This window comes from Papio anubis, chromosome 1 (assembly GCF_008728515.1).
Source record: "Papio anubis isolate 15944 chromosome 1, Panubis1.0, whole genome shotgun sequence".
Lineage (NCBI taxonomy): Eukaryota > Metazoa > Chordata > Mammalia > Primates > Cercopithecidae > Papio > Papio anubis.
The window spans coordinates 204,936,877-204,962,711 of NC_044976.1; the positions used below are offsets into that span (position 1 = coordinate 204,936,877).

The 25,835-nt window shown below is 40.7% G+C and overlaps 1 protein-coding gene across 2 annotated transcripts in view; it reads right to left on the reverse strand.

The window, feature by feature from the left end:
- Positions 1-25,835, reverse strand: part of B3GALNT2 (beta-1,3-N-acetylgalactosaminyltransferase 2) — a 62,802-nt gene that overhangs the window by 17,152 nt on the left and 19,815 nt on the right. For both annotated transcript variants that reach the window (XM_003893737.3, XM_021931572.2), the window contains exons 4-7: positions 24,348-24,541; positions 19,940-20,035; positions 8,032-8,142; positions 2,507-2,585 (exon numbers count right to left, since the gene is read on the reverse strand). In XM_003893737.3, coding sequence (XP_003893786.1) covers positions 2,507-2,585; positions 8,032-8,142; positions 19,940-20,035; positions 24,348-24,541 — 480 coding nt within the window. The remainder of the gene's footprint in view (positions 1-2,506; positions 2,586-8,031; positions 8,143-19,939; positions 20,036-24,347; positions 24,542-25,835) is intronic.

A 25,835-nucleotide genomic window follows, 5' to 3' on the forward strand; every position in this document is an offset into this window, starting at 1 on the left:
AAGTGAAGTAACTCAGGAATGGAAATACAAACATCGTATGTTCTCACTCCTAAGTGGGAGCTAAGCTATGAGGATGCAAAGGCATAAGAATGATACAATGGACTCTGGGGACTCAGTGGGGAAAGGGTGCGAGGGGGTAGGAATAAGACTACACATTGGTTACAGTGTATACTGCTTGGGTGATGGGTGCACCAAAATCTCAGAAATCACCACTAAAGAACTTATTCATGTAATCAAACACGACCTGTTCCCCCCAAGCCTATTGAAATTAAATATATATTTATTCTTATATATATAAATTATATATATATATGCAATCCTGTAAAACATTCCAACTAGGTTTTCTTTTCTTTGTACAAATTGACAAGCTGATCATAAAATTCATGTGGAAGTGCAAGAGACCCAGAATAGCCAATCAAGCTTGATAAAGAACAAGGTTGGAGGATTCACATTTCCTAATTTCTTTTTTTTTTTGAGACGGAGTCTTGCCCTGTCACCCAGGTTGAAGTGCAGTGGCAATCTTAGCTCACTGCAACCTCCACCTCCCAGGTTCAAGCGATTCTCCTGCCTCAGTCTCTGGAGTAGCTGGGATTACAGGCGCCCGACACCACGCCTGGCTAATTTTTTTTTGTATTTTTAGCAGAGACGGAGTTTCACCACGTTGGTCAGGCTGGTCTCGAACTCCTTGACCTAATGATCCACCTGCCTCAGCCTCCCAAAGTGCTGGGATTACAGGCGTGAGCCACCACGCCCAGCCTCCCAATTTTAAATCTTACTAAAAAGCTACATAATCAAGACAGTGTAGTACTGGTTAAGGACACAGACATATAGATCAATGGAATAGAATTAAGAGTCCAGAAATAAATCCTTACATTTACAGTCATTGATTTTCAACAAATGGGTGCCAGGACAACTGGATATCCACATGCAAAATAATGAAGTTAAACCTCTATTTCATGCCATACATGAAAATGAACATGGATCCAAGGCCTATATATAAGTGCCAAAACTATAAAACTCTTGGAACCGTAAAACAAAACACAGATCTTTGTGACCTCACATTAGACAAATGGTTCCTTACATATGACAGCAAACACATGTGACAAAATTGGACTTCATCAAAATTTACTTTTGTGTGTTAAAGGGCACCGTTTGCAAAGCGTGTATCTGATAAGGGACTTGTATCCAAAATATATAAATAACTCTTACAATTCAACAATAACAATAATTTTATGAATGGGCAAAGGATCTGAATAGATATTTCTCTAAAGATATACAAATGACTCTCTCTGTCTCCCCTCCTTTCCTCCCTCCCTCTCTCCACCCCTCCCTCCCTCATTTCCTCCCTCTTCTCTCCCTCACTTCCCACATCTAGTTCACATACCATAATAATTCACCCTTTTAACAGTGTGCAGCCTGAGCAATATGACAAAACCCTGTCTCTACAAAATATTTAATAATTAGCTGGGCATGGTGGCATGCACTTGTAGTCCCAGCTATTCAGGAGGCTGAAATGGGAAGTTCACTTAAGCCCAGGGAGGTTGAGGCTACAGTGAGCTGTGATCATGCCACTGCACTCCAGACTGGGCAACAGCGTGAGGCCCCATCTCAAAAAAAAAAAAAAAAAAAAAAAGAAGAAGAAGAAAAACAAAAAAACAAAAAAGGAAGACATACAAATGGCCAATAAGCACATGAAAAAAATGCTCAACATCATTAGTTATTATGGAAATACAAATAAAAATCACAATGAGGTAACAATTTACACCCACTATGATTGGTATATTTTAAAAGATAGACAATTTAGTAAGTGTCGACAAGAATATGGAGAAACTAGAAGCCTCATATACGGACTATGGAAATGTAAACTGGGCTGCTGCTTTAGAAAACAACCTGGCAGTGCCTCAAGTGATTAAACACACAATTACACGACCCAGGTCTTCTACTGCTAGAGATTTAAGACAAATGGAAATATATGACCACACAAAAACTTGTACCTACATGTTTACTATAGAATTATTCATATTCAAAAAGTAGAAGCAATCTAAATGTCCATCAATTAATGAATGAATAAAATAGGGCATATCGATGCAATAGAATATATGATCATAAAAAAGAAGTACTGACACATACAAAATGGATGGACCTGGAAAACATGTTACAGCAAGAAACCGACACACAGAGCACATACTGTACATTTCCATTTATGTGAAATGTTCAAAATAGGCAAATCCATAGAGAAAGAAAGCACATCAGTAGTTGTTAGGGGGTGGGAGGTTGGGGAGGGAAGAATGAGGAGTAACTGCTAATGGGTGTGGGGTTTCCTTTTGGGAGATGGAGCCGGTTGTAGAACTCTATGAATACACTAAAACCACTCAACTACTTTAAAAGGGTGACTTTTATCTGAATAAAGTTTTTTAAAAGACAAAAAAAACTCCTTTTCTGTCAGGTATAAAGATTAAGTGTATGAGATTCAGTGTATTTTTCAAGTTTCAACTAGCCAACTTACCCTGAATAGTATATATAAAACCACCTGCAACTCCCTCCACACCTTCCAAGAATTCATGAGGCAATGCACCCTCCCCAGCCTGAAAGGAATAAGAATGTACTCAATGTTTCGTTACTAAAAATACATTTATCATATTTTAAAATCGATTTGACAAGTCATAATATGACTCCACTTGCAGCAGATAAATGCGTCTAAGATGCTGGTGCACTAGAGGCTTATAATATCAGGATGACATACAGTATTCTACTATTTTTGTTATCTAATTACAATACTAAAGATAAGGTATACCCAACATTCCATAAGGTGTTCAGAATTGCAACTTACATAGAATCATATTTATGTACTTGCTACTGTAATAGTGCAAAAAGCAATTTATTTTACATCCCAACCCCACCACTTAAAAAAATATGTATTATGACCTTTGATTTTTTGGAAACTAAAAATTCTCATGAGTTCAAATACATCTTAGCACACTTTAAAGTTAAGTGACAATGCAGAGAAAGGCTCAAAATCAACAGTCTGTCCCAAATATTCAAATTGAACTCTACTGAATATTGATTTAAAAACTTTTTTAAATTTTTAAATTTTTTTTTTAAATAAGAGACAGGATTTCACCATCTTGGTCAGGCTGGTCTTGAACTCCTGACCTCGGGTGATCAGCCTGCCTCAGCCTCCCAAAGTCCTGGGATTACAGGCGTGAGCCACCTCACTCGGCCTAATTTCATTTTACAGACAGGGTTTCACTCTGATGCTCAGGCTGAGTGCAGTGGTGCAATGATACCTCATTCTAGCCTTGAACATACAATCTTCCCACCTCAGCCTCACAAGTAGCTGGGACTACAGGTGTGTGCCACCATGCCCAGCTAGTATGTATAAATTTTTTTGTAGAGAAGAAGTCTCACTGTATTGCCTGGGCTGGTCTTGAATTCCTGGGCTCAAGCGATCCTCCTGCCTCGGCCTCCTGAAGTGCTGGGATTACAGGTGTGGGCCGCTGTGCCCGGCCTGCTGATGTTGTTGAAGGTGCCTAAGCCTATTGTGCCAGCAGCCAATGATAGTCCTTTCTACCTCTTAGACTGCAGAATCTTTTATTATTAGAGAGTTCTCTCTCTTCAAAAGTTACCCAATGGCCTTACTCAGAGTGAGCTGTTTCACTTCTGTATACAGTAAACCACTCTGGTACATCTACCAGAGTATTGTCTGGCTGTTGTGGGCTAGATCAGACTGTTAAGAGTCCATATTCAGTGTATTTACAGTATTTTTTCTACACCTTCATTTAATCAAGAGAGCTACTGCTTGGCTATTCTTAAACAGATCTTTTCAGCAGAGTTGTACTGTACAAAGCAATGTTTTAAGGCCAGTAGAACAAGTCATCTGAAGTCACTGTAGTAACTTGTCATTTAATTTAAAATATGTCTGTAGGCCAGGCGTGGTGGCTCACACCTGTAATCCCAGCACTTTGGGAGGTGGAGGTGGGCGGATCACGAGGTCAGGAGATCAAGGCCATCCTGGCTAATATGGTGAAACTCTGTCTCTACTAAAAATACAAAAAAATTAGCTAGGCATGGTGGTGCGTGCCTATGATCCCAGCTACTCTGGAGGCTGAGGCAGGAGTATCATTTGAACCTGGGAGTAGGAGATCGCAGTGAGCCAAGATCGTGCCACTGTACTCCAGCCTGGGTGACAGAGCGAGACTCCATCTCAAAAAAATAAAATACATAAAATGTAGCCAAATGCCGTGAAAATTACTGAAGATGCATGCTTTAGATTCCAACCTTGTAGTTCCATAAAAGATTGTATATGCTTTATTTCTTATTTACTTTTTTTTTTTTTTTGAGACAAAGTCTTGCTCTTGTCCCCCAGGCTGGAGTGCGATGGCGACATCTCGGCTCACCACAACCTCCAACTCCCGGGTTCAAGCGATTCTCTTGCCTCAGCCTCCCAAGTAGCTGAGATTATAGGCACGCACCACCATGCCTAGCTAATTTTTTTGTATTTTTAGTAGAGACAGGGTTTCACCATGTTGGCCAGGCTGGTCTCGAACCCCTGACCTCAGGTGATCCGCCCGCCTCGGCCCCCTACAGTGCTGGGATTACAGGTGTGAGCCATCGCCCGGCCTACTTATTTACTTTTTTGAGACAGAGTTTTGCTCTTGTTGCCCAGGCTGGAGTGCAATGGTGTGATCTTGGCTCACTGCAACCTATACATCCCGGGTTCAAGTGATTCTCCTTCCTCAGCCTCTTGAGTAGCTGGAATTATAGTCGTTAGCCACCATACCTGGCTAATTTTTGTATTTTTAGTAGAGACGGGGTTTCACCATGTTGGTCAGGCTGGTCTCGAACTCCTGATCTCAGGTGATTTGCCCAACTCGGCCTCCCAAAATGCTGGGATTACAGCTGTGAGCCACAGCGCCCAGCCTATGCTTTATTTTTTATTGTATATTTCTATATTGTTTTGGCTTTAGAACTCAATAGTAATTTCTGTTTACTAACATCTCTGAAAGGTCACAACTTGGCTTTTTGTTTGTCTTTAAAATTATTCTGACATCACTTGCTGGCAAGGGAATAAAATTTAGTGAAAACTCTCAGCTGTACGCGTTTGTGATGAAAACCTTAATCTGCACCTGGGGTTTCTTAGCGGAGGCTTTAAAAAGTTACCTGGTTTTTTTGTTTGTGTATTTTTTGTTTGTTTTTTGAGATGGAGTCTCGCTCTGTTGCCCAGGCTGGAGTGCAGTGGCTCCATCTCGGCTCACTGCAAGCTCTGCCTCCCAGGTTCATGACATTCTCCAGCCAGCCTCAGCCTCTCGAGTAGCTGGGACTATATGCGCCCACCACCACGCCCAGCTAATTTTTTGTATTTTTAGTAGAGACGGGGTTTCACTGTGTTAGCCAGGATGGTCTTCATCTCCTGACCTCGTGATCCGCCCGCCTCGGTCTCCCAAAGTGCTGAGATTACAGGCGTGAGCTACCACGCCCAGCCCTGGTTTTGTTTTTGTTTTAGGTTAACTGTATGTTTAAGCTATCTTTAGCCCTCTATAATTTTTACTCCCAAAGCAGGTAATTTGAGTCTTTATGTTTGAACCTAGTTCTCAAGTCAGAAGTAAACTTACTTCTTTTTTTTTTGCAATGCAGTCTCGCTCTGTAGCCAGGCTGGAGTGCAGTGGCGCGATCTCGGCTCACTGCAACCTCCACCTCCTGGGTTCAAGCAATTCTCCTGCCTCAGCCTTCCGAGTAGCTGGGACTACAGGCACCCGCCACCACGCCCAGTATTTTTAGTAGAGATGGGGTTTCACCATGTTGGCCAGGCTGGTCTTGATCTCTTGACCTCATGATCCTCCCACCTCAGCCTCCCAAAGTGCTGGGATTACAAGCGTGAGCCACTGTGCCCAGCCAACTTATTTCTTTTAGTGTAACCAATACTATAGAATTTCGGCATATGCTGGGTATTTTAAAGTTTCATAAATAGAAAAGGCCTAGGCAAGATAGTAAAGGTATTTGCCTTGAAAATAAGGAAAGAAAAACGTCATAATTCCATAAAACTTTCCATTTTAAATAAAAAAATTTTTCATAAGACTTAAAATGAACTTTAGTAAACAAATGGTGTGTGTCTACTAAAGTAAACACCATCTTCATTGCCCTCCATTTACTTTGCGAAATTTACTTGTCATAATAAATCCTAAATCCTAAACATCAGTGAAATCCTAAACATGGCCTACAAATCTAAATGTGTAACTACATATGAATTTATGGTCTATTTCTTTAATATCCTTCTTCCTCACTGAACTGTAAATTCCACTGTAGGCCACTAGTATGTCTATTTTACCCTGCCATTGTTTCTGCCTTACAACAGGTATGCAGTAAATGCTTTTTGAATGAGTAATAACATATTACATATTCATTTCAACTCAGAAATTAATCCATGTGAATGAGGTTAATATTCATCACTAAGCTTGTGAATTTAAATGCCAAGTACATTCCTAATCATTAGACGGGAGATCAAGGGGAATAAAAGATTGTCTATGATTCCACCATATACACCATTTGTTTACTAAAGTTCATTTTAAGTCTTCCTACACCTTCTTTATTGTCCTACATTTACTTTGAGAAATTCACCTGTCAAACTGTTTGAAATGTAAAGCAAAGCTGAATGAGAAATATGAGAGTCAGAAATCCCAGAGTTGCTTCAGCAAAATAAATGAAAGTACTCAATCTTCTTTTCTATTCATTTATTTATTTTTTTGAGATGGAGTCTCGCTCTGTTGCCCAGGCTGGAGTGCAGTGGCGTGATCTTGGCTCACTGCAACCTCCACCTCTGGGGTTCAAGCAATCCTCCCACCTCAGCCTCCCAAGTAGCTAGGATTACAGGCATGTGCCACCATGCCCAGTTATGTATTTATTTATTTTTTGTATTTTTAGTAGAGACGGGGGTTTCACCATTTTGGCCAGGCTGGTCTCGACCTCCTGACCTCCAGTGGTCCACCCACCTTATCCTCCCAAAGTGCTGGGATTACAGGCACAAGCCAGTGCACTCCACCTTATTTTCCAATATGTTTATCTGTAGTAGTTTAGCTTTTTTTTTTCTTTTTTTTTTGAGACAGAGTCTCACTCTGCCACCCAGGATGGAGTGCAGTGGCGTGATCTCAGCTCACTGAAACTTCTGCCTCCTAGGTTCAAGCAATTCTCATGCCTCAGTCACCCAAGTAGTTGGGATTCCAGGCATGTGCCACCATGCCTGGTTAAGTTTTTGTATTTTTAGTACAGATGGGGTCTTGCTGTGTTGCCCAGGCTGGTGTTAAACTCCTGGCCTCAAGTGATCCGCCTGCCTCAGCCTCCTAAAGTTCTGGGATTATTGGCATGAGCCACCACGCCTGGCTATCTATAGTATTTTAACTGAGATTTTATTTTCAAGGTGAGATAGTAAATACTCTGAATACTACTGAGCAAGTGTTCTTAAAGAATGCTAACTTAAAAATTACTGAGAAATAGGCCAGGTGCAGTGGCTCATGCCTGTAATACAGCACTTTGGGAAGTGTAGGTGGGCAAATCACTTGAGCTCAGAAGTTAGCAACCAGCCTAGGCAACGTGGTGAAACTCCATCTCTACAAAAAACACAAACAATTAGCTGGGTGTGGTGGTGCACACCTGTAGTTCCAGCTATGTAGGAGGATTATTTAAGCCAGGAGGTGGAGGCTGCAGTGAGCTGTGATCGTGCTACTGCACCCCAGCCTGGGCAACCAAGTGAGACCCTCTCAAAAAAAGAAACAAAAAATGAGAAATGAAATACTGCACTTTAAAAATGCATCAATCTTAAGGCAAAACTGTAAACTCACTAACGTTGGAGCTGTAGATCATATTTGAGTTTTTGCCTTTACTATGAAGACAACAACATTTGCTACTATATAATATGTTGTAAAACACACCAGAATCATTGCTCCATGCTGCCTGGGCTCTAAGGTAAATTTTAGAACACTTTTGTGTATTAAAAAGAAGCTAAAATATGCAATTAAACCTTAAAAAAAAATGACTTACTGTAATGACTCTGAGAACTCCCCCTCCATCATTCACTGTCACTTTGTGGAGATTTCTTGACACAAGGCCGTGGAGGTCTTGGCTCTCCCACACGATTGTACCTTCAAAGCTCTTTTGTGGAAAGATGAAGAGTGAGTCAATTTCCTTACTGCTGTCATTTAGGTTTTAAGTATGTTTTCAGGTAAGATTTTAGAGAAAAATTTTTCCCAACACATATCATTTAAAATGTTCACCCCATAACTCTGACATACCACTGTTAGCGTTTGCTGTATATCCTTGACCGTTTTTTCCATGCACATATAAAAAACCAATTACAAAGAGTATATAGACAATTTTGCATGCTGCTGTTTGCCATTTCCCATTGTATCAAAAGCATTTCCTTCTGCTGTTGCAGCTGTCACAACCATTCTTCCTCATGTATGTATACATCCCAATGAGCAGACACATCCTGATTTATTCATTTTCCCCTACTGTTAGACATTTGGTTGCTACTAAATGTCTACTAAAATATCTACTAAGTATCTACTAAAATAATGTAGGCATGTTTTGGTGTAAGTATTTATTTACCCCTAACAATTTGTTTTTTACTTAAAGTAAATTCCCAAAGGTGACATTACTGGGACAAGAAAGAGGTATTTTTTGTGGATTTTGGAACACACCACCAACTGCTTTTTGAAAGCAACTTTTACTAATTTATAGGGTTATCAGCAATGTATGAGAAGGACAATTGCACTGTATTCTCCCTGGTATGGGATACTAGTAAAAAAAAGTTTAACCTAATATAGTAGATTTTTACAAAATGATTCCTCATTTAGTGGGATTTATTTTTCATTTTTTAACACAGAGCCTCGCTCTGCTACCCAGGCTGGAGTGCAGTGGTGCGATCCTGGCTCACTATAACCTTCGCTCTCCAGGTTTAAGCGATTCTCTTGCTTCAGCCTCCGACTAGTTGGGATTACAGGCGCTCACCATCACGCCCCGTTAGTTTTTGGATATTTAGTAGAGATGGGGTTTCGCCGTGTTGGCCAGGCTGGTCTGGAACTCATGACCTCAAGTAATCTGCCTGCCTCGGCCTCCCAAAGTGCTGGGATTACAGGCATGAGCCACAGCACCCTGCCTGAATTAAAAAAAAAAAAAAGATTGGCTTAGTTGGATTTCTGATTCCTAGTGATGTTTATGAATTGCATGTTCTCTTCTGAGGACTGCCTTATCATGCTGCTTTGCCATCTGCCCTCTGAGTTTTCTATTTTTCTTATTCATCTATGCAAGCTTTTGATAAATTATCTTAATCCTGTGCACATTTTATATGCTAAAATAGTTTTTCATTTGCTACTTAATGTTATTTTTGAAATTCAGAAGTCCATAAATTTTACCTTGGCAAATCTGACAAACTTTTCCTTTGTGATTATTACTATTAAATTCTGAGCTTAGAGAGCTATGCCCCCCTGTCCCAAGGTCTGATACATATTGAAATCTTAATGTCTTCTAATTTATCCATGATCCCATTTTTAATTCTGTGCACAGCTGGCTCCTTAGTCCTGCTCAGGTCTCAGCTCCATACCTTCTCCTCCGAGAGGCTTTCTCCAGATGTCCTCTAGAAGACTCCAACTCCCAACTTCTCTCTATCACATCAACCTGTTTTACCTTAATACCATTTATCACTCTGATATTTCTTGTTTATTTTATTATTAAACTAACTGCCTCTACCAGAAGACAAACACCTTGAGAACAGGAAGGAGCTTGTCTGATCAACCACTGCATCCCCAGCATCGAGCCCAGCCTGACATGACTGAAAACTCAAAATGTGTGCTGAATAAATAATGTTGAACTAAAAATCAACTAGAATTGACTATGGTATAGAGGATTAAATGAAAGATATAGCTCTAATACTCTAAAAACTTTCATATGTTAAAATGAAGAGATAAAGTACTTTACAATAATGTCTCATTTTAGCCAGCATTATAGGGAAACCATACAAAATTCAACTTGTCTGATAAGCTAGGTCAGTGGTTTATAAACTTTTTTTTTCCTCTGTACAGAGTGATATAAACTTTTTCTCTTTTTTTTTTTTTAAATTTTTATTGTTTTGAGACGGAGTCTTGTTCTGTAGCCCCGGCTAGAGTGCAGTGGCGCGATCTCGGCTCACTGCAAACCCGGCCTCCCGGTTCCTGGTTCAAGCAATTCTCCTGCCTCAGCCTCCCGAGTAGCTGGGATTACAGGAATGTGCCACCATGCCTAGCTAATTTTTGTATTTTCAGTAGAGATGGTGGGGGGGGGGGTTTCACCATGTTGGCCAGGTTGGTCTTGAACTCCTGACCTAGTGATCCGCCTGCCTCAGCCTCCCAAAGTGCTAGGATTACAGGCATGAGCCACCGCGCCCGGCCCAACTTTTTCTTTTCTTTTTCTTTTTTCTTTTTTTTTTTTAAGAAATAATACTTTTCTTCTCCTCCATAACATAAAAATATTCCAAGAGTCTGGGTTCCTCAGGCAGTTTATTACTTTATATTCAGCTAATGTATCCTTAATCTGCATTATCTGTGAAACTCCGGATGCAACGGGTGGGGCCCTAGGGCTCTCAGAGCAGATCATGCAGATCCACCTTAAGCAGTGTCATCATTTTCTAATCTTCAAAAGAGAGAAAATGATACTGGCCTCAAAGGGCTGTTTGGAAGATTAGTGATAAAGTATATGGTGAAGTCTTTACTTAGTAAAACAGTGCCTTTACTACCACTAAAAGGCACACAGAAATGGAACTGCCTCTTTAGAAGATTTCATTTTCATATCTTTGAAATAGGTGCTGATTGTTTCTATACGTCCCCTAGATAGCCTTAACTCTCTTTTTAAAAATTTATTTATTTGTTCTTTTTCAATTCTATTCCTTCTGAGGCCTTAACATTCTCTCAAACTTGAGATCAAATCCGAAATAATTAAATCCCTACATAAGAGGAAACAACACTTCTTTTTTTTTTTTTGAGATGGAGTTTTGCTCTATTGCCCAGGCTGGAGTGCAGCGGTGCGATCTCAGCTAACTGCAACCTTTCCCTCTGGGTTCAAGTGTTTCTCCGGCCTCAGCCTCCAGAGTAGCTGGGACTATAGGTACACGCCATCACATCTGGCTAATTTTTGTATTTTTAGTAGAGACAGCGTTTCACCATGTTGGTCAGGCTGGTCTTGAACTCCTGACCTCCAGTGATCAGGCTGCATTGGCCTCCTCAAGTGCTGGGATTACAGGCATAAGCCACCACAGGCATAAGCCACCACGCCCGGCCCCAGAGGAAACAACATTTCTAATAATTGAGAAGAACTGTATGATTGAAGCTTAATTAGTAAAGTCAATATCTTAAGACAATGTATCAAACATATCAACAGGCCAGTATAGGAAGACTGGGTTAAGAGAAAAATTTTGGCAATGCAGCAGTGTCAAGGGGGAGAAAGATGCAAGAACTGGAAGATAAAAAGCATTTTGGGCCAGGTGCGGTGGCTCACACCTATAATCCCAGCACTCTGGGAGGTCAAGGTGGGTGAATCACCTGAGGTTGGAAGTTCAAGATCAGCCTGACCAACACATGAAGAAACTCCGTCTCTACTAAAATACAAAAAAATTAGCTGGGCGTGGTGGTGCATGCCTGTAATCCCAGCTACTTGGGAGTCTGAGGCAGGAGAATCGCTTGAATCCAGAAGGCAGAGGTTATGGTGAGCTGAGGTCGCACCATTGCACTCCAGCCTGGGCAACAAGAGCGAAACTCTGTCTCCAAAAAAAAAAAAAAAAAAAAGGCCTTGGTCACATTCTACCTAGATAAAATAGCACTCTAAAACACCCACTCTTCCGCTGTTATAATTTAAGTTCGATGCTCAAATCTAGCACAGTTCAGATTTAGTTTTTTAGGTACCTTGACAAACTAAGTAGGAGGTTCCTAGATAGGGGACCTGAACATTGAAATCACTTGAATGAGCCAAGAGCATTAAAGATGAATGAACTGATATTTTGGTTTACGCACTGATTTTCTGTGAATTGACACATTCAGTAAGCATTTGATAATCTCTAAGTGAACTAGAAGGTCAGTGTTATGACCTGTTGCTAAGTCCCAGACCCCTTGATGATATAGTTTGGATATATGGTCCCTCCAAATCACATTTTGAAATGTGACCCCCAACGCTGGAGGTAGGGCCTAGCAGGAGGTGTTTGAGTCGCGGGAGCTGATCCCTCAAGAATGGCTTGACTCCTTCCCTACAGTAATGAGTGAGTTTTTGCCCTATTTGTATACGAGAGCTGGTTTTTTAAAAAGAGACTGGCATCTCTCTCTTGTTCCCTTTCTCACCATGTGACATGTTACTCCCCTTCGCCTTCCACTATGAGTGGAAGCTTCCTGAAGCCTTCACCAGAAGCAGATACTGGTGCCATGTTTCTTTTCTTTTCTCTTTTTTTTTTTTAGATAGAGTCTCGCTCTGTTGCCCAGGCTGGAGTGCAGTGGCACAATCTCTGCTAACTGCAACCTCCATCTCCCGGGTTGAAGCGATTTTCATGCCTCAGCCTCCTGAGTAGCTGGGATTACAGGCATGTGCTACCACACCCAGCTAATTTTTGTATTTTTAGTAGAGACGGAGTTTCACCATGTTGGCCAGGCTGGTCTCAAACTCCTGACCTGAAGAGATCTGCCTGCCTCAGCCTCCCGAAGTCCTGAGGTTACAGGCATGAGCCACCGTGGCTGGTTGCCATGCTTCTTGTATAGCCTGCAGACCCATGAGCCAAATAAACCTCTTTTCTCTGTAAATTACCCAGCCTCTGGCCCGGCGCGGTGGCTCAAGCCTGTAATCCCAGCACTTTGGGAGGCTGAGATGGGTGGATCACGAGGTCAGGAGATTGAGATCATCCTGGCCAACACGGTGAAACCCCGTCTCTACTAAAAAATACAAAAAGCTAGCCGGGCGTGGTGGTGGGCGCCTGTAGTCCCAGCTACTCGGGAGGCTGAGGCAGGAGAATGGTGTGAACCTGGGAGGCGGAGCTTGCAGTGAGCTGAGATCCAGCCACTGTACTCCAGCCTGGGTGACAGAGCGAGACTCCATCTCAAAAAAAAAAAAAAAAAAAAAAAATTCCCAGCCTCAGGTATTCCTTTGTAGAAACACTAAATGGACGAATATGCTCGACCACGTGAGGCTGCTTTGTGTTAATCATGTCTCTTTCTCCTTGCAACAACAACCTCTTGCCCTTAAGTGTACTCTATTTTCTTCTAAAACTTGAATAGTGATAAAGTTTGGAAAGACTGATAGCACATATACTTAGGATAAGGAACTGATAGGACTTGGTGAGTACTTGGACATGAGAGTGAGGATAACTCTCATGATTCTGGTTTAGGTGACTGAGGAAAAGGAGATGGTTACGCAAGATTAAATTTTAGTATATGTGCTGCCAAAGCGAACACACTCAAGATTAAAAATACAGGCGATGAGAACAGGTGGGATGGAGACAATGTTACCATTAGAATGCCCACGGAACATTCAAGTGGAGAAGTTCAGTAGGCAGCTCAAAGCACGTCTGGAGTTCACAAGAGATGTTGAGGCTGTAATTATAGATTTAACAGCCTTCAGCATACAGGCAGTAATGAATGAAATTGCCTGGGAAGAATGCGTAAAATAAAACAGAAGGCTAGGTAGCAAATCCTAATGACTTATATTTAAGAGGAAAGCAAAAAGGAAATAATGAATCATACCAAAAGTAAAAACTGTAGTGACCAGATAAAAATCCTCACCTTAAAACTACAAATCTAGAAAAGATGATGATAAAACGAGTAATTCTCTGCACTGTCCATTCAACTGACATGACATGGGCCATGCTACTTCACAGTGGGTCCTTCCTGGGTATTGTCCATTCAATTGACATGACATGGGACATGCTACTTCACAGGGGGTCCCTTCCTGGCACCCAACTCCATTTTGTCTGTGACTAGGCTATGATACAACAAACAAATTCAATGAACAATTGAATAGTTAGCAGAAAAATTCCCTAGTCCCCCCAAATCATCTTGACTTATTCATGGAGCTTACATAATCCACCAGCTGTTTTGTTACTAAGGAAGGAAGAAGTTTTATCTTCTGCCTGTCTCCTATACCTGTTTCTGCTCCACAACACAGTTTAATTTCTATTCCTCACCTCTGCTCTCATATACCTACTTTTCATTCTGATGTAAGACAATTATGAAACCAGGTATCTCTTAAGATCCAAAACAACTTTTTTATGGCAATTCCCTGCCAAGATCATAAAAACCAAATTAAAAGTTGGGAAAAACAGTATGGTACAGGTTGGATAAATGAGATATCATATGTATCTCTCCCATAACATAAGCAAGCTGTAACTCCTTTCACGCATTAATTCTTTTCCATAGAGCTTCTAATTTCTCATCCAAACAACAGAGTAGGTTAAATATATACAGTACTTCTGTGCCTATAAACACTAACAACTTCTTGTGTATTGGAGAGATGACTACATATAAAGAATTTCAACCTTCATAAAAAATAAGGATATAGGCCAGGTGCGGTGGCTCACACCTGTAATCCCAGCACTTTGGGAGGCCAAGGCAGGTGGATCACCTGAGGTCAGGAGTTCAAAGCCAGCCTGGCCAACATGGTGAAACCCTGTCTTTATTAAAAATACAATAATTAGCCAGGTGTGGCGGTGGGCACTCGTAATCCCAGCTATTCGGGAGGCTGAGGCAGGAGAATCATTTGAACCTGGGAGGTGGAGGTTGCAGTGAGCTGAGATGGAGCCATCACACTACAGCCTGCGCAACAGGAGTTAAACTCTGTCTAAGGATATAAGTGTCCATAATGCCAACAACAATGTCACTAGTGACTCAGGTGAACAAAAATAGTCCGCTTTTTACTAAAATTAGTTTCAGGTTCCAACTGTACTATTAAGGACAACATAAAATTAGAGACAAAATTTTTTTTTTTTTTTTTTTGAGACTGAGTCTCGCTCTGTCAACTCACCCAGGCTGCAGTGCAGTGGTGCGATCTTGGCTCACTACAACCTCTGTCTCCCAGGTTCAAGTGATTCTCCTGCCTCAGCCTCTGCGTAGCTGGTACTACAGGTGTGCACCACCACACTGTGCTAATTGTTTGTATTTTTAGTAGAGATGCGGTTTCACTGTGTTAGCCAGGATGGTCTGGATTTCCTGACCTCATTATCCACCCACCTCAGCCTCCCAAAGTGCTGGGATTACAGATGTGAGCCACCACGCCCAGCCAAAACATAAATATTTTAAGAGAAATACACAGTAGTCTTCACTTGCGAACAATCACTTGTGACGCCCCCTGAGATTTATGCTTTAGTGAGCTACACAATGAAAACCTTACAGGCGACCTGCTTACTGGACAAGCTATACTGCTGACATGTGACTCCAGGCAATCACCAAGTGTGGAGGGAGTAAGATGACGAACTTCCTCTCGCAAATGGAATACACTACCTATTTCTCTTCTGTTACTTTTTGCTGATCATATGCCAGCAAACCATCACTATCACTTTTCCGAGCAAATAAACCCAATCGGCCTTGATGCAGCAAAAAAGAGTATTTAAAATTAAACATATTTTCAACAAAAACAGAATTTTGTACAACTGGAGAGAATTTTTTTAATTGCTAAAAGTTTGTTTTTTCTTTCTGTTATATAAAGCTAATATATGTTTATTATGGAACACTTAGAAGATAGATATACAAAAAGAAGAAAATTAAAATCATCCATAATCTTAGCTCCCCTCCAGGTATAGCCACTATTAAATAAGTGCTTGCTTTTTGTGTGTGTGGTTATTTTTGCCATTTGAATAGGGACTGGGTTTCATCAAGTTGCCCAGGCTGGTCTCAAACTCATGGGCTCAACGATCTGCCCACCTCGGCCTCCCAAAGTGCTGGGAGGTTAAGCCTGAGACACCACACCTGGCCTGCTTGTTTTTAAAAGAAAAAAAATTATACAAAATTAATAAAAGTAATGAAATCAAAAGTCTATTTAGCCTAAAGCTTGAAGGGAGATAAAAAGCACAAGGCTATAGTCATTAAAACTCTTAATAACTAGACCTGGTGACCAGGCACAGTGGCTCATGCCTGTAATCCCAGCACTTTGGGAGGCCAAGGTAGGTGGATCACCTGGGGTCAGGAGTTCGAGACCAGCCTGGTCAACATGGTGAAACCGTGTCTCTACTAAAAAATAAAAAATTAGCCGGTGTGGTGGCATGTGCCTATAATCCCAGCTACTTGAGAGGCTGGGGCAGGAGAATCACTTGAACGTGGGAGGCAGAGGTTGCAGTGAGCCAGGATCATGCCAGTGCACTCCAGCCTGGGTGACAGAGCAAAACACTGTCTTAAACAAAAAAAAGAGATATAAAAAATTTAGTTGGGCATGGTGGCAGGTGCTTGTAGTCCCAGCTACTCAGGAGGCTGAGGTAGGAGGATCACTTGAGCCCAGGTGGTTGAGGCTGCAGTGAGCTATGATCATGCCACTGGACTCCTGCCTGGGCAGCAGAGCCAGAGCCTGTCTCAAAAAAAAATAAATAAGTAAATAAAAATCAGGGGGAAAAAAAGTCTTTTAACAACTACAAAGGTAACTCATTATTTTGGCTGAGTACTTCCCATCGTTAGTACCCACTGCCAGATATACCATCCTGAACACCAGCAAGGAAGGTTAACCCCTCTCCCCCAACCCAATTTTTATTTTGAAAAACTTCAAACGTATAGAAAAGTTCAAATTACCATTCAAATCACCTAGACTCACCAATTGCTCACATTTTGCCATATTTGCCTTTTCTCTCTCTACACACACACTTGTCTGTTGTTGAATCACTTGAAAATAAAATGCAGATTTATCATGAATTTTTAACTTTAAGTATTTCAGCATGTATTTCCTAAGAACAAGGACATTCTAAGCGAAAGTAGTATTTTTTACGAACTAATCAAAATTTGCAATTCTTTCTATAAGGCTGACCAAGATAATGGAGCAGACTCCATAAAACTGCAGTTAGCTTGAAGCATTAAAGTTTATTTTCTTCCTCTTTGCTGCACCCCATGTGACTTACTTTTGGAATACAGTTTCTCAACCTCAGCACCAATGACATTTTGGGCCAGATAATTATTTCCTGGGGCAGGTTGTGGGGGGTGTTCTGTGACTGCAGGATGTTTAGCAGAATCCCTGTCCCTTTACCCACTAGATGCCAGTATCACCCTACATCCAGTTTTAACAACTGAAAGTATCTATATACACTGCTCTGTGCACAAAAGGGAAATTGTCCCTGGTGAAGAAACACTGCTCTGAAAGAACAGGACCCCCTCAATCCAGATGGGGAGTACAATGATCAATCCAGATGGGGAGTATAATGATAATGACAGCATCTATTGATCTACTGAATTCGTGGCATGTGGCAGCATGTTCTAAGCAGTCTACATGTGTTAAATCATTTAGCCCCCAGAATAACCATCTGAAATGGGTTGTGTACCACCTTCATCTTAGAGGAGGAAATAGACACAGTGAGATTAACTACCTCATGTGAATGAACAAACCAAAGAATGGCTTCCTGCAAAAACTGAGATCCAACACTATGTAGCTGAACCACTATTCTTTTTTTTTTTGGAGACGGAGTCTCTCTCACTCTGTTGCCCAGGCTGGAGTGTAGTGACGTGATCTCAGCTCACTGCAACCTGTCCCCCGGGTTCAAGCGATTCTCCTGTCTCAGCCTCCTGAGTAACTGGGATTACAGATGCCTGCCACCGCACCCAGCTAATTTTTATATTTTTAGTAGAGATGGGGTTTTGCCATCTTGGCCAGGCTGATCTTGAACTCCTGACCTTGTGATCCACCTGCCTCGGCCTCCCAAAGTGCTGGGATTACAGGTGTGAGCCACTGAGCCTGACTTGAAACACCATTCTTACAGTAAAGGATAACTTTGATGGTACATACTGCACTTAAAAAGGAAAAAAATTCATATGTGAAATTAATAAAAGGACATAGGAAAACAGGCACTCTCATATATTGCTAATGATTGTTCACACTGGCACAAATTGCTAAATTCCCCTCCAGGAAGGAATCATGTGACTTAAAAATGTGTGCCGGGCACGGTGGCTCACGCCTGTCATCCCAGCACTGTGGGAGGCCGAGGCGGGTGGATCACGAGGTCAGGAGATCGAGACCATGCTGGCTAACACGGTGAAACCCCGTCTCTACTAAAAATACAAAAAAAAATTAGCCGGGCGTGGTGGTGCGTGCCTGTAGTCCCAGCTACTCGGAGGCTGAGGCAGGAGAATGGCGTGAATCCAGGAGGCGGAGCTTGCAGTGAGCCGAGATGGTGCCACTGCACTCCAGCCTGGGAGACACAGCGAGACGCCGTCTCAAAAGAAAAAAAAAAAAAAAAGAAAATGTGTCTGCCCTTTGACCCAACAATTCATCCTAAGAAAATAACCAGTTATACACATAAAACAGAGGTGCAGTGATATTTACTAGTCTTTTCCATAACACCGAAAAATTGAAACACTATCAATACCCAAATACAGAGTTAAATGACAATACTTCCATACAATGTAATTCTATAAAGCCATTACAAATAATAGAGCATATCATATCAAAAGACGTTCGTGATATGTTAAAGTAAGTAAATTATAAAGTAGAATGAATGGCATAATCCTAGCCACTATATACACATGGAAGCAAAAATGTTAACTGTGATTATCTTCACATATGAGATTCTAGTACTCTTGTTTTCCTTTAGCTTATCTGCATTTTCCTTTTTTCCACCCCCTGTTTTGGTTTGGCTTTTATTTAAAAGTTGTTTTTTTTTTTTTAATTTATTTTTTGACTGCTCTTGCGGAGCAGGCTACTCCATAAGCAGTATGCTGAGAGTAGTGTATTGAAAAGTTTTTAAAACGGAAGTTCATCTACAAATGAAAAGGCGATCCCTTTGACATTGACAGAATTAACATACAGTTTCAACTACTGGTACTCAATTCCAAAGACCCACAGTATGTTATAAAAATGTGTGGTTCCTGTTGTTGAACAAATTGTGAATGGCACCCCACAGACTGGGTAGGAAAAAGTTTCTTGGTTAGTCACCAGGACCGGTCAGTTGTCTAGTCTCTACACCTTAACCCAGCTGTGATGCTGCGGGATGAACTCTACAGCTGATCTAAAGTGAACTCCAGAGATGTCTGGGAAACTGACCCTGATTGTGGTTCCAGAGCACTGACTTCAGGAATGTACTCAGCCTAGACTAAAACAGCCTAGAAAGGCTGAAGCTGATGAATGAATAATTTGTTCATGTCTGATCCTGATTCTGTCACACTCTGCGACCATACTGTGTGGCTTAACTCCAGGACTAATGAGGGCACCTGGCAGGCACGGCATTCTTTAGTGCATATCCACTTACAACTGGATGTAGAGGGACCCAGAAGGTGACAGGTTTGTTTTCAGGCCATCATCCACAACTGTTCACCCTTTGGAGAAATTTTATTTAACTTGGAAACGTGACCCATCTCTGTCATCCTGTCTGCACTGACTTTTTTTTCTTTTCATTCTTTAGATAAGCAAATTATTTAATTTTACCCAAATGGTTTATCTGTCTGGTCTTTCCATCAATCCACACCCAACACCATCCTTTGTCATTAAAATAGTTGTGCAGTTCTCTACTCCACTAAACAAACTATGGCAATGTGCAACGTTTTTCAAAAAGTGGTTTTGGAACCTCTGAGGCCTCATGAAGTCCTCAGGAGGTCTGAATACAGAGTGCTATGTTTTAGCACATCCACAGTTGGTACCTTCATCTATCACTCTGGAGTGCTGCCCTGGTACAAGAAAATATCAAGCGCCTGCCCCTGAAAACACATGCCCACTCCTATGAAGGACTGCATTGGTACTACAGTCTTTTCCTGCCACCCTGTACCTCTGGTAAGATGAACTGTTCCACGGGCTTGTACCACAGCTTGTTCACCTGCACACCACAGCTTGGAGGACTGAAGCGAGCAATGAAGAGGGCCTCCTACAAATTGGGAGAAGAAGACAAGAAAAAATACTTCATGTTATACCATTGCATATGCAACAAGTTTTCAAATACCTTACATCTTGGTCAGCTAAATCCACAACGGCCCTAACCACGGTCACTAACATGGTTCCACTGTGGTTTTGGCATCACTGGGTTTTCTAGTGCAGTCATGGTTACTAAATAACGATATTTAAGGTAATCAAAGTTGTCATGAAGTTCTCAAATGCTAAACAAAATCCACATAACCTTAAAAAAAAAAAACCCACCTTGAAAGAAAAAATATTAAGGGAAGGGAGCGGTGTTGTTAAATTAAGCCCACATATTATAGTGTCAGAACTCCCTCAAAGGGTTAAGACTAAACTGAAATACCACAGATTTTTACTGGGAACAAAAGCACTCAGGAAACTCCCTTCAAAAAGAATCTTCAGAAGAAAATATAAACAAAACAAAAAAAGGAATATAAAAGAGGACTGGGGCCAAGTGCAAGTGGCTCACGCCTGTAATCCCAGCACTTTGGGAGACCGAGGCAGGCAGATCACTTGAGGTCAGGAGTTCCAGACCAGCCTGGCCAACATGTGAAACTCCATCTCTCTACTAAAACTACAAAAATTAGCTAGGTGTGGTGGCAGACACCTGTAGTCCCAGCTACTTGGGAGGCTGAAGCAGGAGAATCACTTGAACCCAGGAGGTGGAGGCTGCAGTGAGCCAAGGTTGCACCACTGCACACTGCACTCCAGCCTGGGCCACAGAGCCAGACCCTGTCAAAAAAAAAAAAAAAAAAAAAAGGACTGATTTTCATTATGTCTATTGTTTTCTTGGACCCTCCCATTTCTTCTAGGCAACATTTCCTCATTCTTATGCCTATTCTTATATACCAACTTACCATAGGGGAAACTTCTGTTAAGCTCTTAAAACCAGGCAGGGGTTCAAAATTAAGCACATTTCAATGGATTATGTCTATTTCTTTCATGAACACCAGTTCTTAGGAATGCAGTATAAGAATACTTTTTGCATTGTGACTACCCATGAACCCATTAGCATTCATCTTAGACTAGTCCTTTCTTGAGGACAAAGATTAACTCCTCCTTGGTTAAAAATATGGCAACTAAAAGTTATATCGACATGATCAAAATATTGTATGTCTGAACCAAACTACTTGATTGATAACTCACACACTATAAATAGTTTTGTTTTTTGAGACAGTCTCACTCTGTCACCTCGGCTGGAGTGAGTGGTGTGATCATGGCTCACTGTAATGCAGCCTCAACCTCCTGGGCTCAAGTGATCCTCCCACCTCAGCCTCCCAAGCAGCTGGGACTATAAGTATATGCCACCATGCCTGCCTATTTTCTTAATTTTTTGTAGAGACGGGGTCTCACTGTATTGCCTAGGTTGGTCTCGAACTCCTGGGCTGAAGCAATCCATCTTCCTTGCCCTCTCAAAGTGCTGGGATTACAGGCGTGAGCCACTGCGCCTGGCTAATAGTTTTCTTTAAAACTATATATACTAAGATAAACAAGTATATTTTAAAAAATCAAGATTAATTCTAATTTCTAGAAAACAGTGCTACTCAGAGTACTGCTATTTCAATTCCCTATCTGGTCTTCAGCATCAATGGAACTGTTAACTACAATCACACATGGACTCTTACAGTTGAGTAACTAAAAAGCTCTTCTCACTGTAATCATTATGGCTGGCATCACCAGCAGAAATCCTACCCTTCCCTCTGTCTTATATTTATGTCTACAAACATATCAACAAACTAGACAGATTATTTAGAGGAAGAACAGGGCAAATTACAAAAAAGAAATTTCATCTCAAATTTATTTGTGTATTTATTGGTGAGTCTCTAACACTGTATTCATTGCTAATAATCAACATTAATAATACAAACACATTGTAAAAAACTGAACAGAGTTCTGCTTCCAGTAATATCAGACCAATTCTCCTATAGATAATAATTATGAACTCTGGATGAAACATAAAAAACATGATTTGTAGGCACTGGAATTCAAACAAATAGGCAGAAACTGGAGAAGAATCAGTACTTGGAAGAAGGAAAAGGCTCCAAATATGCATCTCCTCCCTACCCCTCTTCTCGACTCTTTGTCTGAGGATACAACTCTAGGGCAACTAGAAATTTGAGTGAGAATCTGTAGTCATTCTGCTTGAAAATTAAGAGGACAGAGTTGGGGTAAACACATCAATTAATAAAAGGCATGAGGGGGAACATCCCAGAAAGGAAAGGATCAGAGAGAGAGAGAACTGTAAATTCTTCATATAAACTCTGCCCACATCTGTGGCTGACTCATAAAATACACACTCAAGGCAGAACCCAAGTAGTCTATCCAAGGCCAAAAAAACTGAATAGAGATTTTAGCTGTTTCTCGTTGAAAGTGAGACAATGTTTACAGTCTGCCTGCTAAAATAATCAAACAAACAAACAAAAAAAATTACTCTTTGAAGAATATAATAGGATCCAGAGTTCCTACAATGAATTATTCACGATATCTACGATACAATGCAAAGATAAGGGCCAGGTGCGGTGGCTCACACCTGTAATCCCAGCACTTTGGGAAGTCAAGGCAGGAAGATCACTTGAGGTTAAGAGTTTGATACCAGCCTGGGCAACATGGTGAGACCCTGCTCTACAAAAAATTTTACAAGTAGCTGGGTATGGTGGCACGCGCATGTAGTCCCAGCTACTCAGGAGGCTGAGGAGGGCAGACAGCTTGAGCCCAGGAGTTTAAGGCTGCCGTGAACCATGACTGGACCACTGCACTCCAGCCCAGGCAAAAGAGCGAGACCCTGTCAAACAACAACAACAACAGCACCACCAAAACCCAAACCAAAAGAGCCCCAAAATACTAGACACAAAACAGAAAAATGTTACCCATATTTTAGAGGAAAGATATTAATCAATAAAGACAGACGCTGAGATGACTCAGAATAAGCGTACACAGATTTTAAAGCTGCTGTTACAACTATGGTCAAAGCTGTAGAGAAAAATATTCTCAAACAATGAACACATAGGAAATTTTAGAGAAATAAAAACAGTAAAAAAGAACTAAATGGAAACTGAAACGCTAACAAGTATAATATTTAAAATAAATCTAAAATAAAAACTTCATTGGATAGGCTTAACTTCAGATTTGAGATGACAGAAGAGTCACTAAACTTGAATACAGATTAACAGAAGTTATCTACACTGGAAAAGAGACAAAAACATTGAAAAAAATGAACAGTCTTGTGATCTGTAGGACAATACCAAAAGATCTAACATACATGTAATTGGAATCCCAGGAGGAGTAGAGAGAGCAAGTGAAATCAGAAAAGGTTCTGAAGACATTAATAGCTGAAAATCCCCCAAATTTGGTAAAAGACATACATTTACAGATTGAAGAAACATGTAGCACACCTTGAACAAACAAAGAAAAAGCACACCATGCCTGGTGCGGTGCCTCATGCCTGTAATCCCAGGACTTTGGGAGGCTGAGACAGCACTTTGGAAGGCTGAGGAGGGCAGATCACTTGAGGTCAGGAGTTCGACACCAGCCTAGCCAACATGGTAAAACTCCGTCTTTACTAAAAATACAAAATTGAGCCAGGTGTGGTGGCATGCACCTGTAATCCCAGCTACTTGGGAGTGGATATAAATACGTAATAAACCAAATACAGAAAAACGTTAACTGTTGTAGAATGCAGTTAGTGGCTATAGGGTTGTTTACTGAATAATTCCTTCAAGTTTTCTTCATGTTTAAAAAACAGATCCTTCAAATACAATTCCACGCTACTTCTTCAGATGCATTCTGTAAACAAATCAGATTTCCCCACATATCAGGAACAGAGAAACTTCAGGGATTTTCTGTTTTCGGTAAAAGAATAACTTTTATTTCCTCTATATCTTATTACAAAAAAGATTTGAAGCAGTTATTAGCTTTGTATTACGGACTTTTACAGTTGGAAGAAAGAGGCAATAATACTCACTTATCCTAAGAATCCCAAACTTTTTTTATATCCATTACCAATTTTCGAAATTCCCTAGGCTTTAGGGAATTTTAAGTTGGAGATTTCTAATCTAGTCAACTCCTTCTTTTCTGGATATAGCACATTTATTCATAGATAATCTATCTCCAAACTAGTCTTATATCACACTACAGTGTATTCAGTCAATAGGGGAAGAAAGGTGAAAGTCTCTCAACCAGAGAGAATTATATAGTCTTCCAATCTACTTACTGTATGTCACAAGGAAAAGTTGATGTTTTTGAAAAAGAAAAAAGAGAAAAAACCTGTACAGAGCAGTGCATACCTCTTGTTCTGCCTGATAAAGTTTGACAGTGATGTTCCTCTGGAAACCCACATTACTGGCATCATAGAACACTCCAAGACTGGTAATAACGATGGGGTAGAGAACTCGGAAACTCACGCTGACAATTCGATCCTCAGACAGCCCTGATGAGGAGTCTTCGGACAGACTGAACGCTTCAATTTCCTGATTCAAAACTAAGTAATGAGAACAGGTTTATATAATTGAACAAATACAATCCTTTGTTTTACTAGTAGGAAGTAGTGAAGTGGGCTTAATGCCAACCTAGGTAATCATTTGCTATATATAATTCACAAATGGCAGGAATTTTTAAAAAATGCTTGAGAAAAATGGCTGCTTCTATATAAACATTTTTGAAATTTAAGAATAAAGTTTTCAGCCACATCTAAGTAAGTTAATTATCAGAACTGGTTTAATAGCTTTTTGCATACATGGGTGCATATATATGTATAAATGCCACAGGAGATATTAAATTTAAGTCATCTATTTGGAAGGGTTGGATACATAGAAATAATAAAAACAGTACTAACTGTAGTCATAAATAATCAGTAAATTTGGTCTTACTCTGCAAATTCCAAAAATCCTACTTCTTGATAGGCAATTTAAAATATTTGTGATACGTGACGCAATTATCACAGTGTAAATAAGCAACTGAAGTCACTTCAAATAACACTGAAAAACTCTTGCTATACAGCATTGATAAAAGGTAAGCATATCAAACACAGTTTTGAACCACCTTCTATGTACCATTCCCCATCACATTTACATCTTCACTACTACCCTTGTGGTTGTGGCATTATCTTCAGTTTACATATTAAGAAACTGAGGCCCAAAATTAAGCAATTCACCTAAGGTCATAGAAAGTAGCAGATCCAGGAATCAAGTCCCATTTCGTGATTCCAAAGTCAGTCCCCTTTCCACTCCCCCATGGCTGTCTAATCAGTGCCAAAAGAGTTCTTTTCAAATAATTTTTCTTTATTTATTTAATTATGAGACAGTCACCCAGTCACTCAGGCTGCAGTGCAGTGGCATTAACATGGCTTATTGAAGTCTCAACCTCCTTTGCTCAAGGGATCCTCCTGCCTCAGCCTCCTGAGTAGCTAGGACCGCAGAGACACACCACCAGGTCTTGCTAATTTTCTGTAGAGATGGGGGGGTCTCATCATGTTACCCAGGCTGGTCTTGAACTCCTGACCTCAAGCAGTCCTCCCGCCTCAGCCTCCCAAAGTGCTGGGATTACAGGCATGAGCCACTGTGCCCAGCCTTCAAATAAATTTTCTAATTACCATAAGTGAATCAGAATACATTAAATAAAGCAGTTCATAGGCAGGGAATATCAGTGCTGCTTTAATAATATAAAACCCTATTTTAAAAGATTATATCACAGTTCTTTGTATCTTTTAGAGCTGTGGTTTTCAAATTTTGCTGACTACACAACCCCATCAGTTAAAAATATTTGTACACACACCT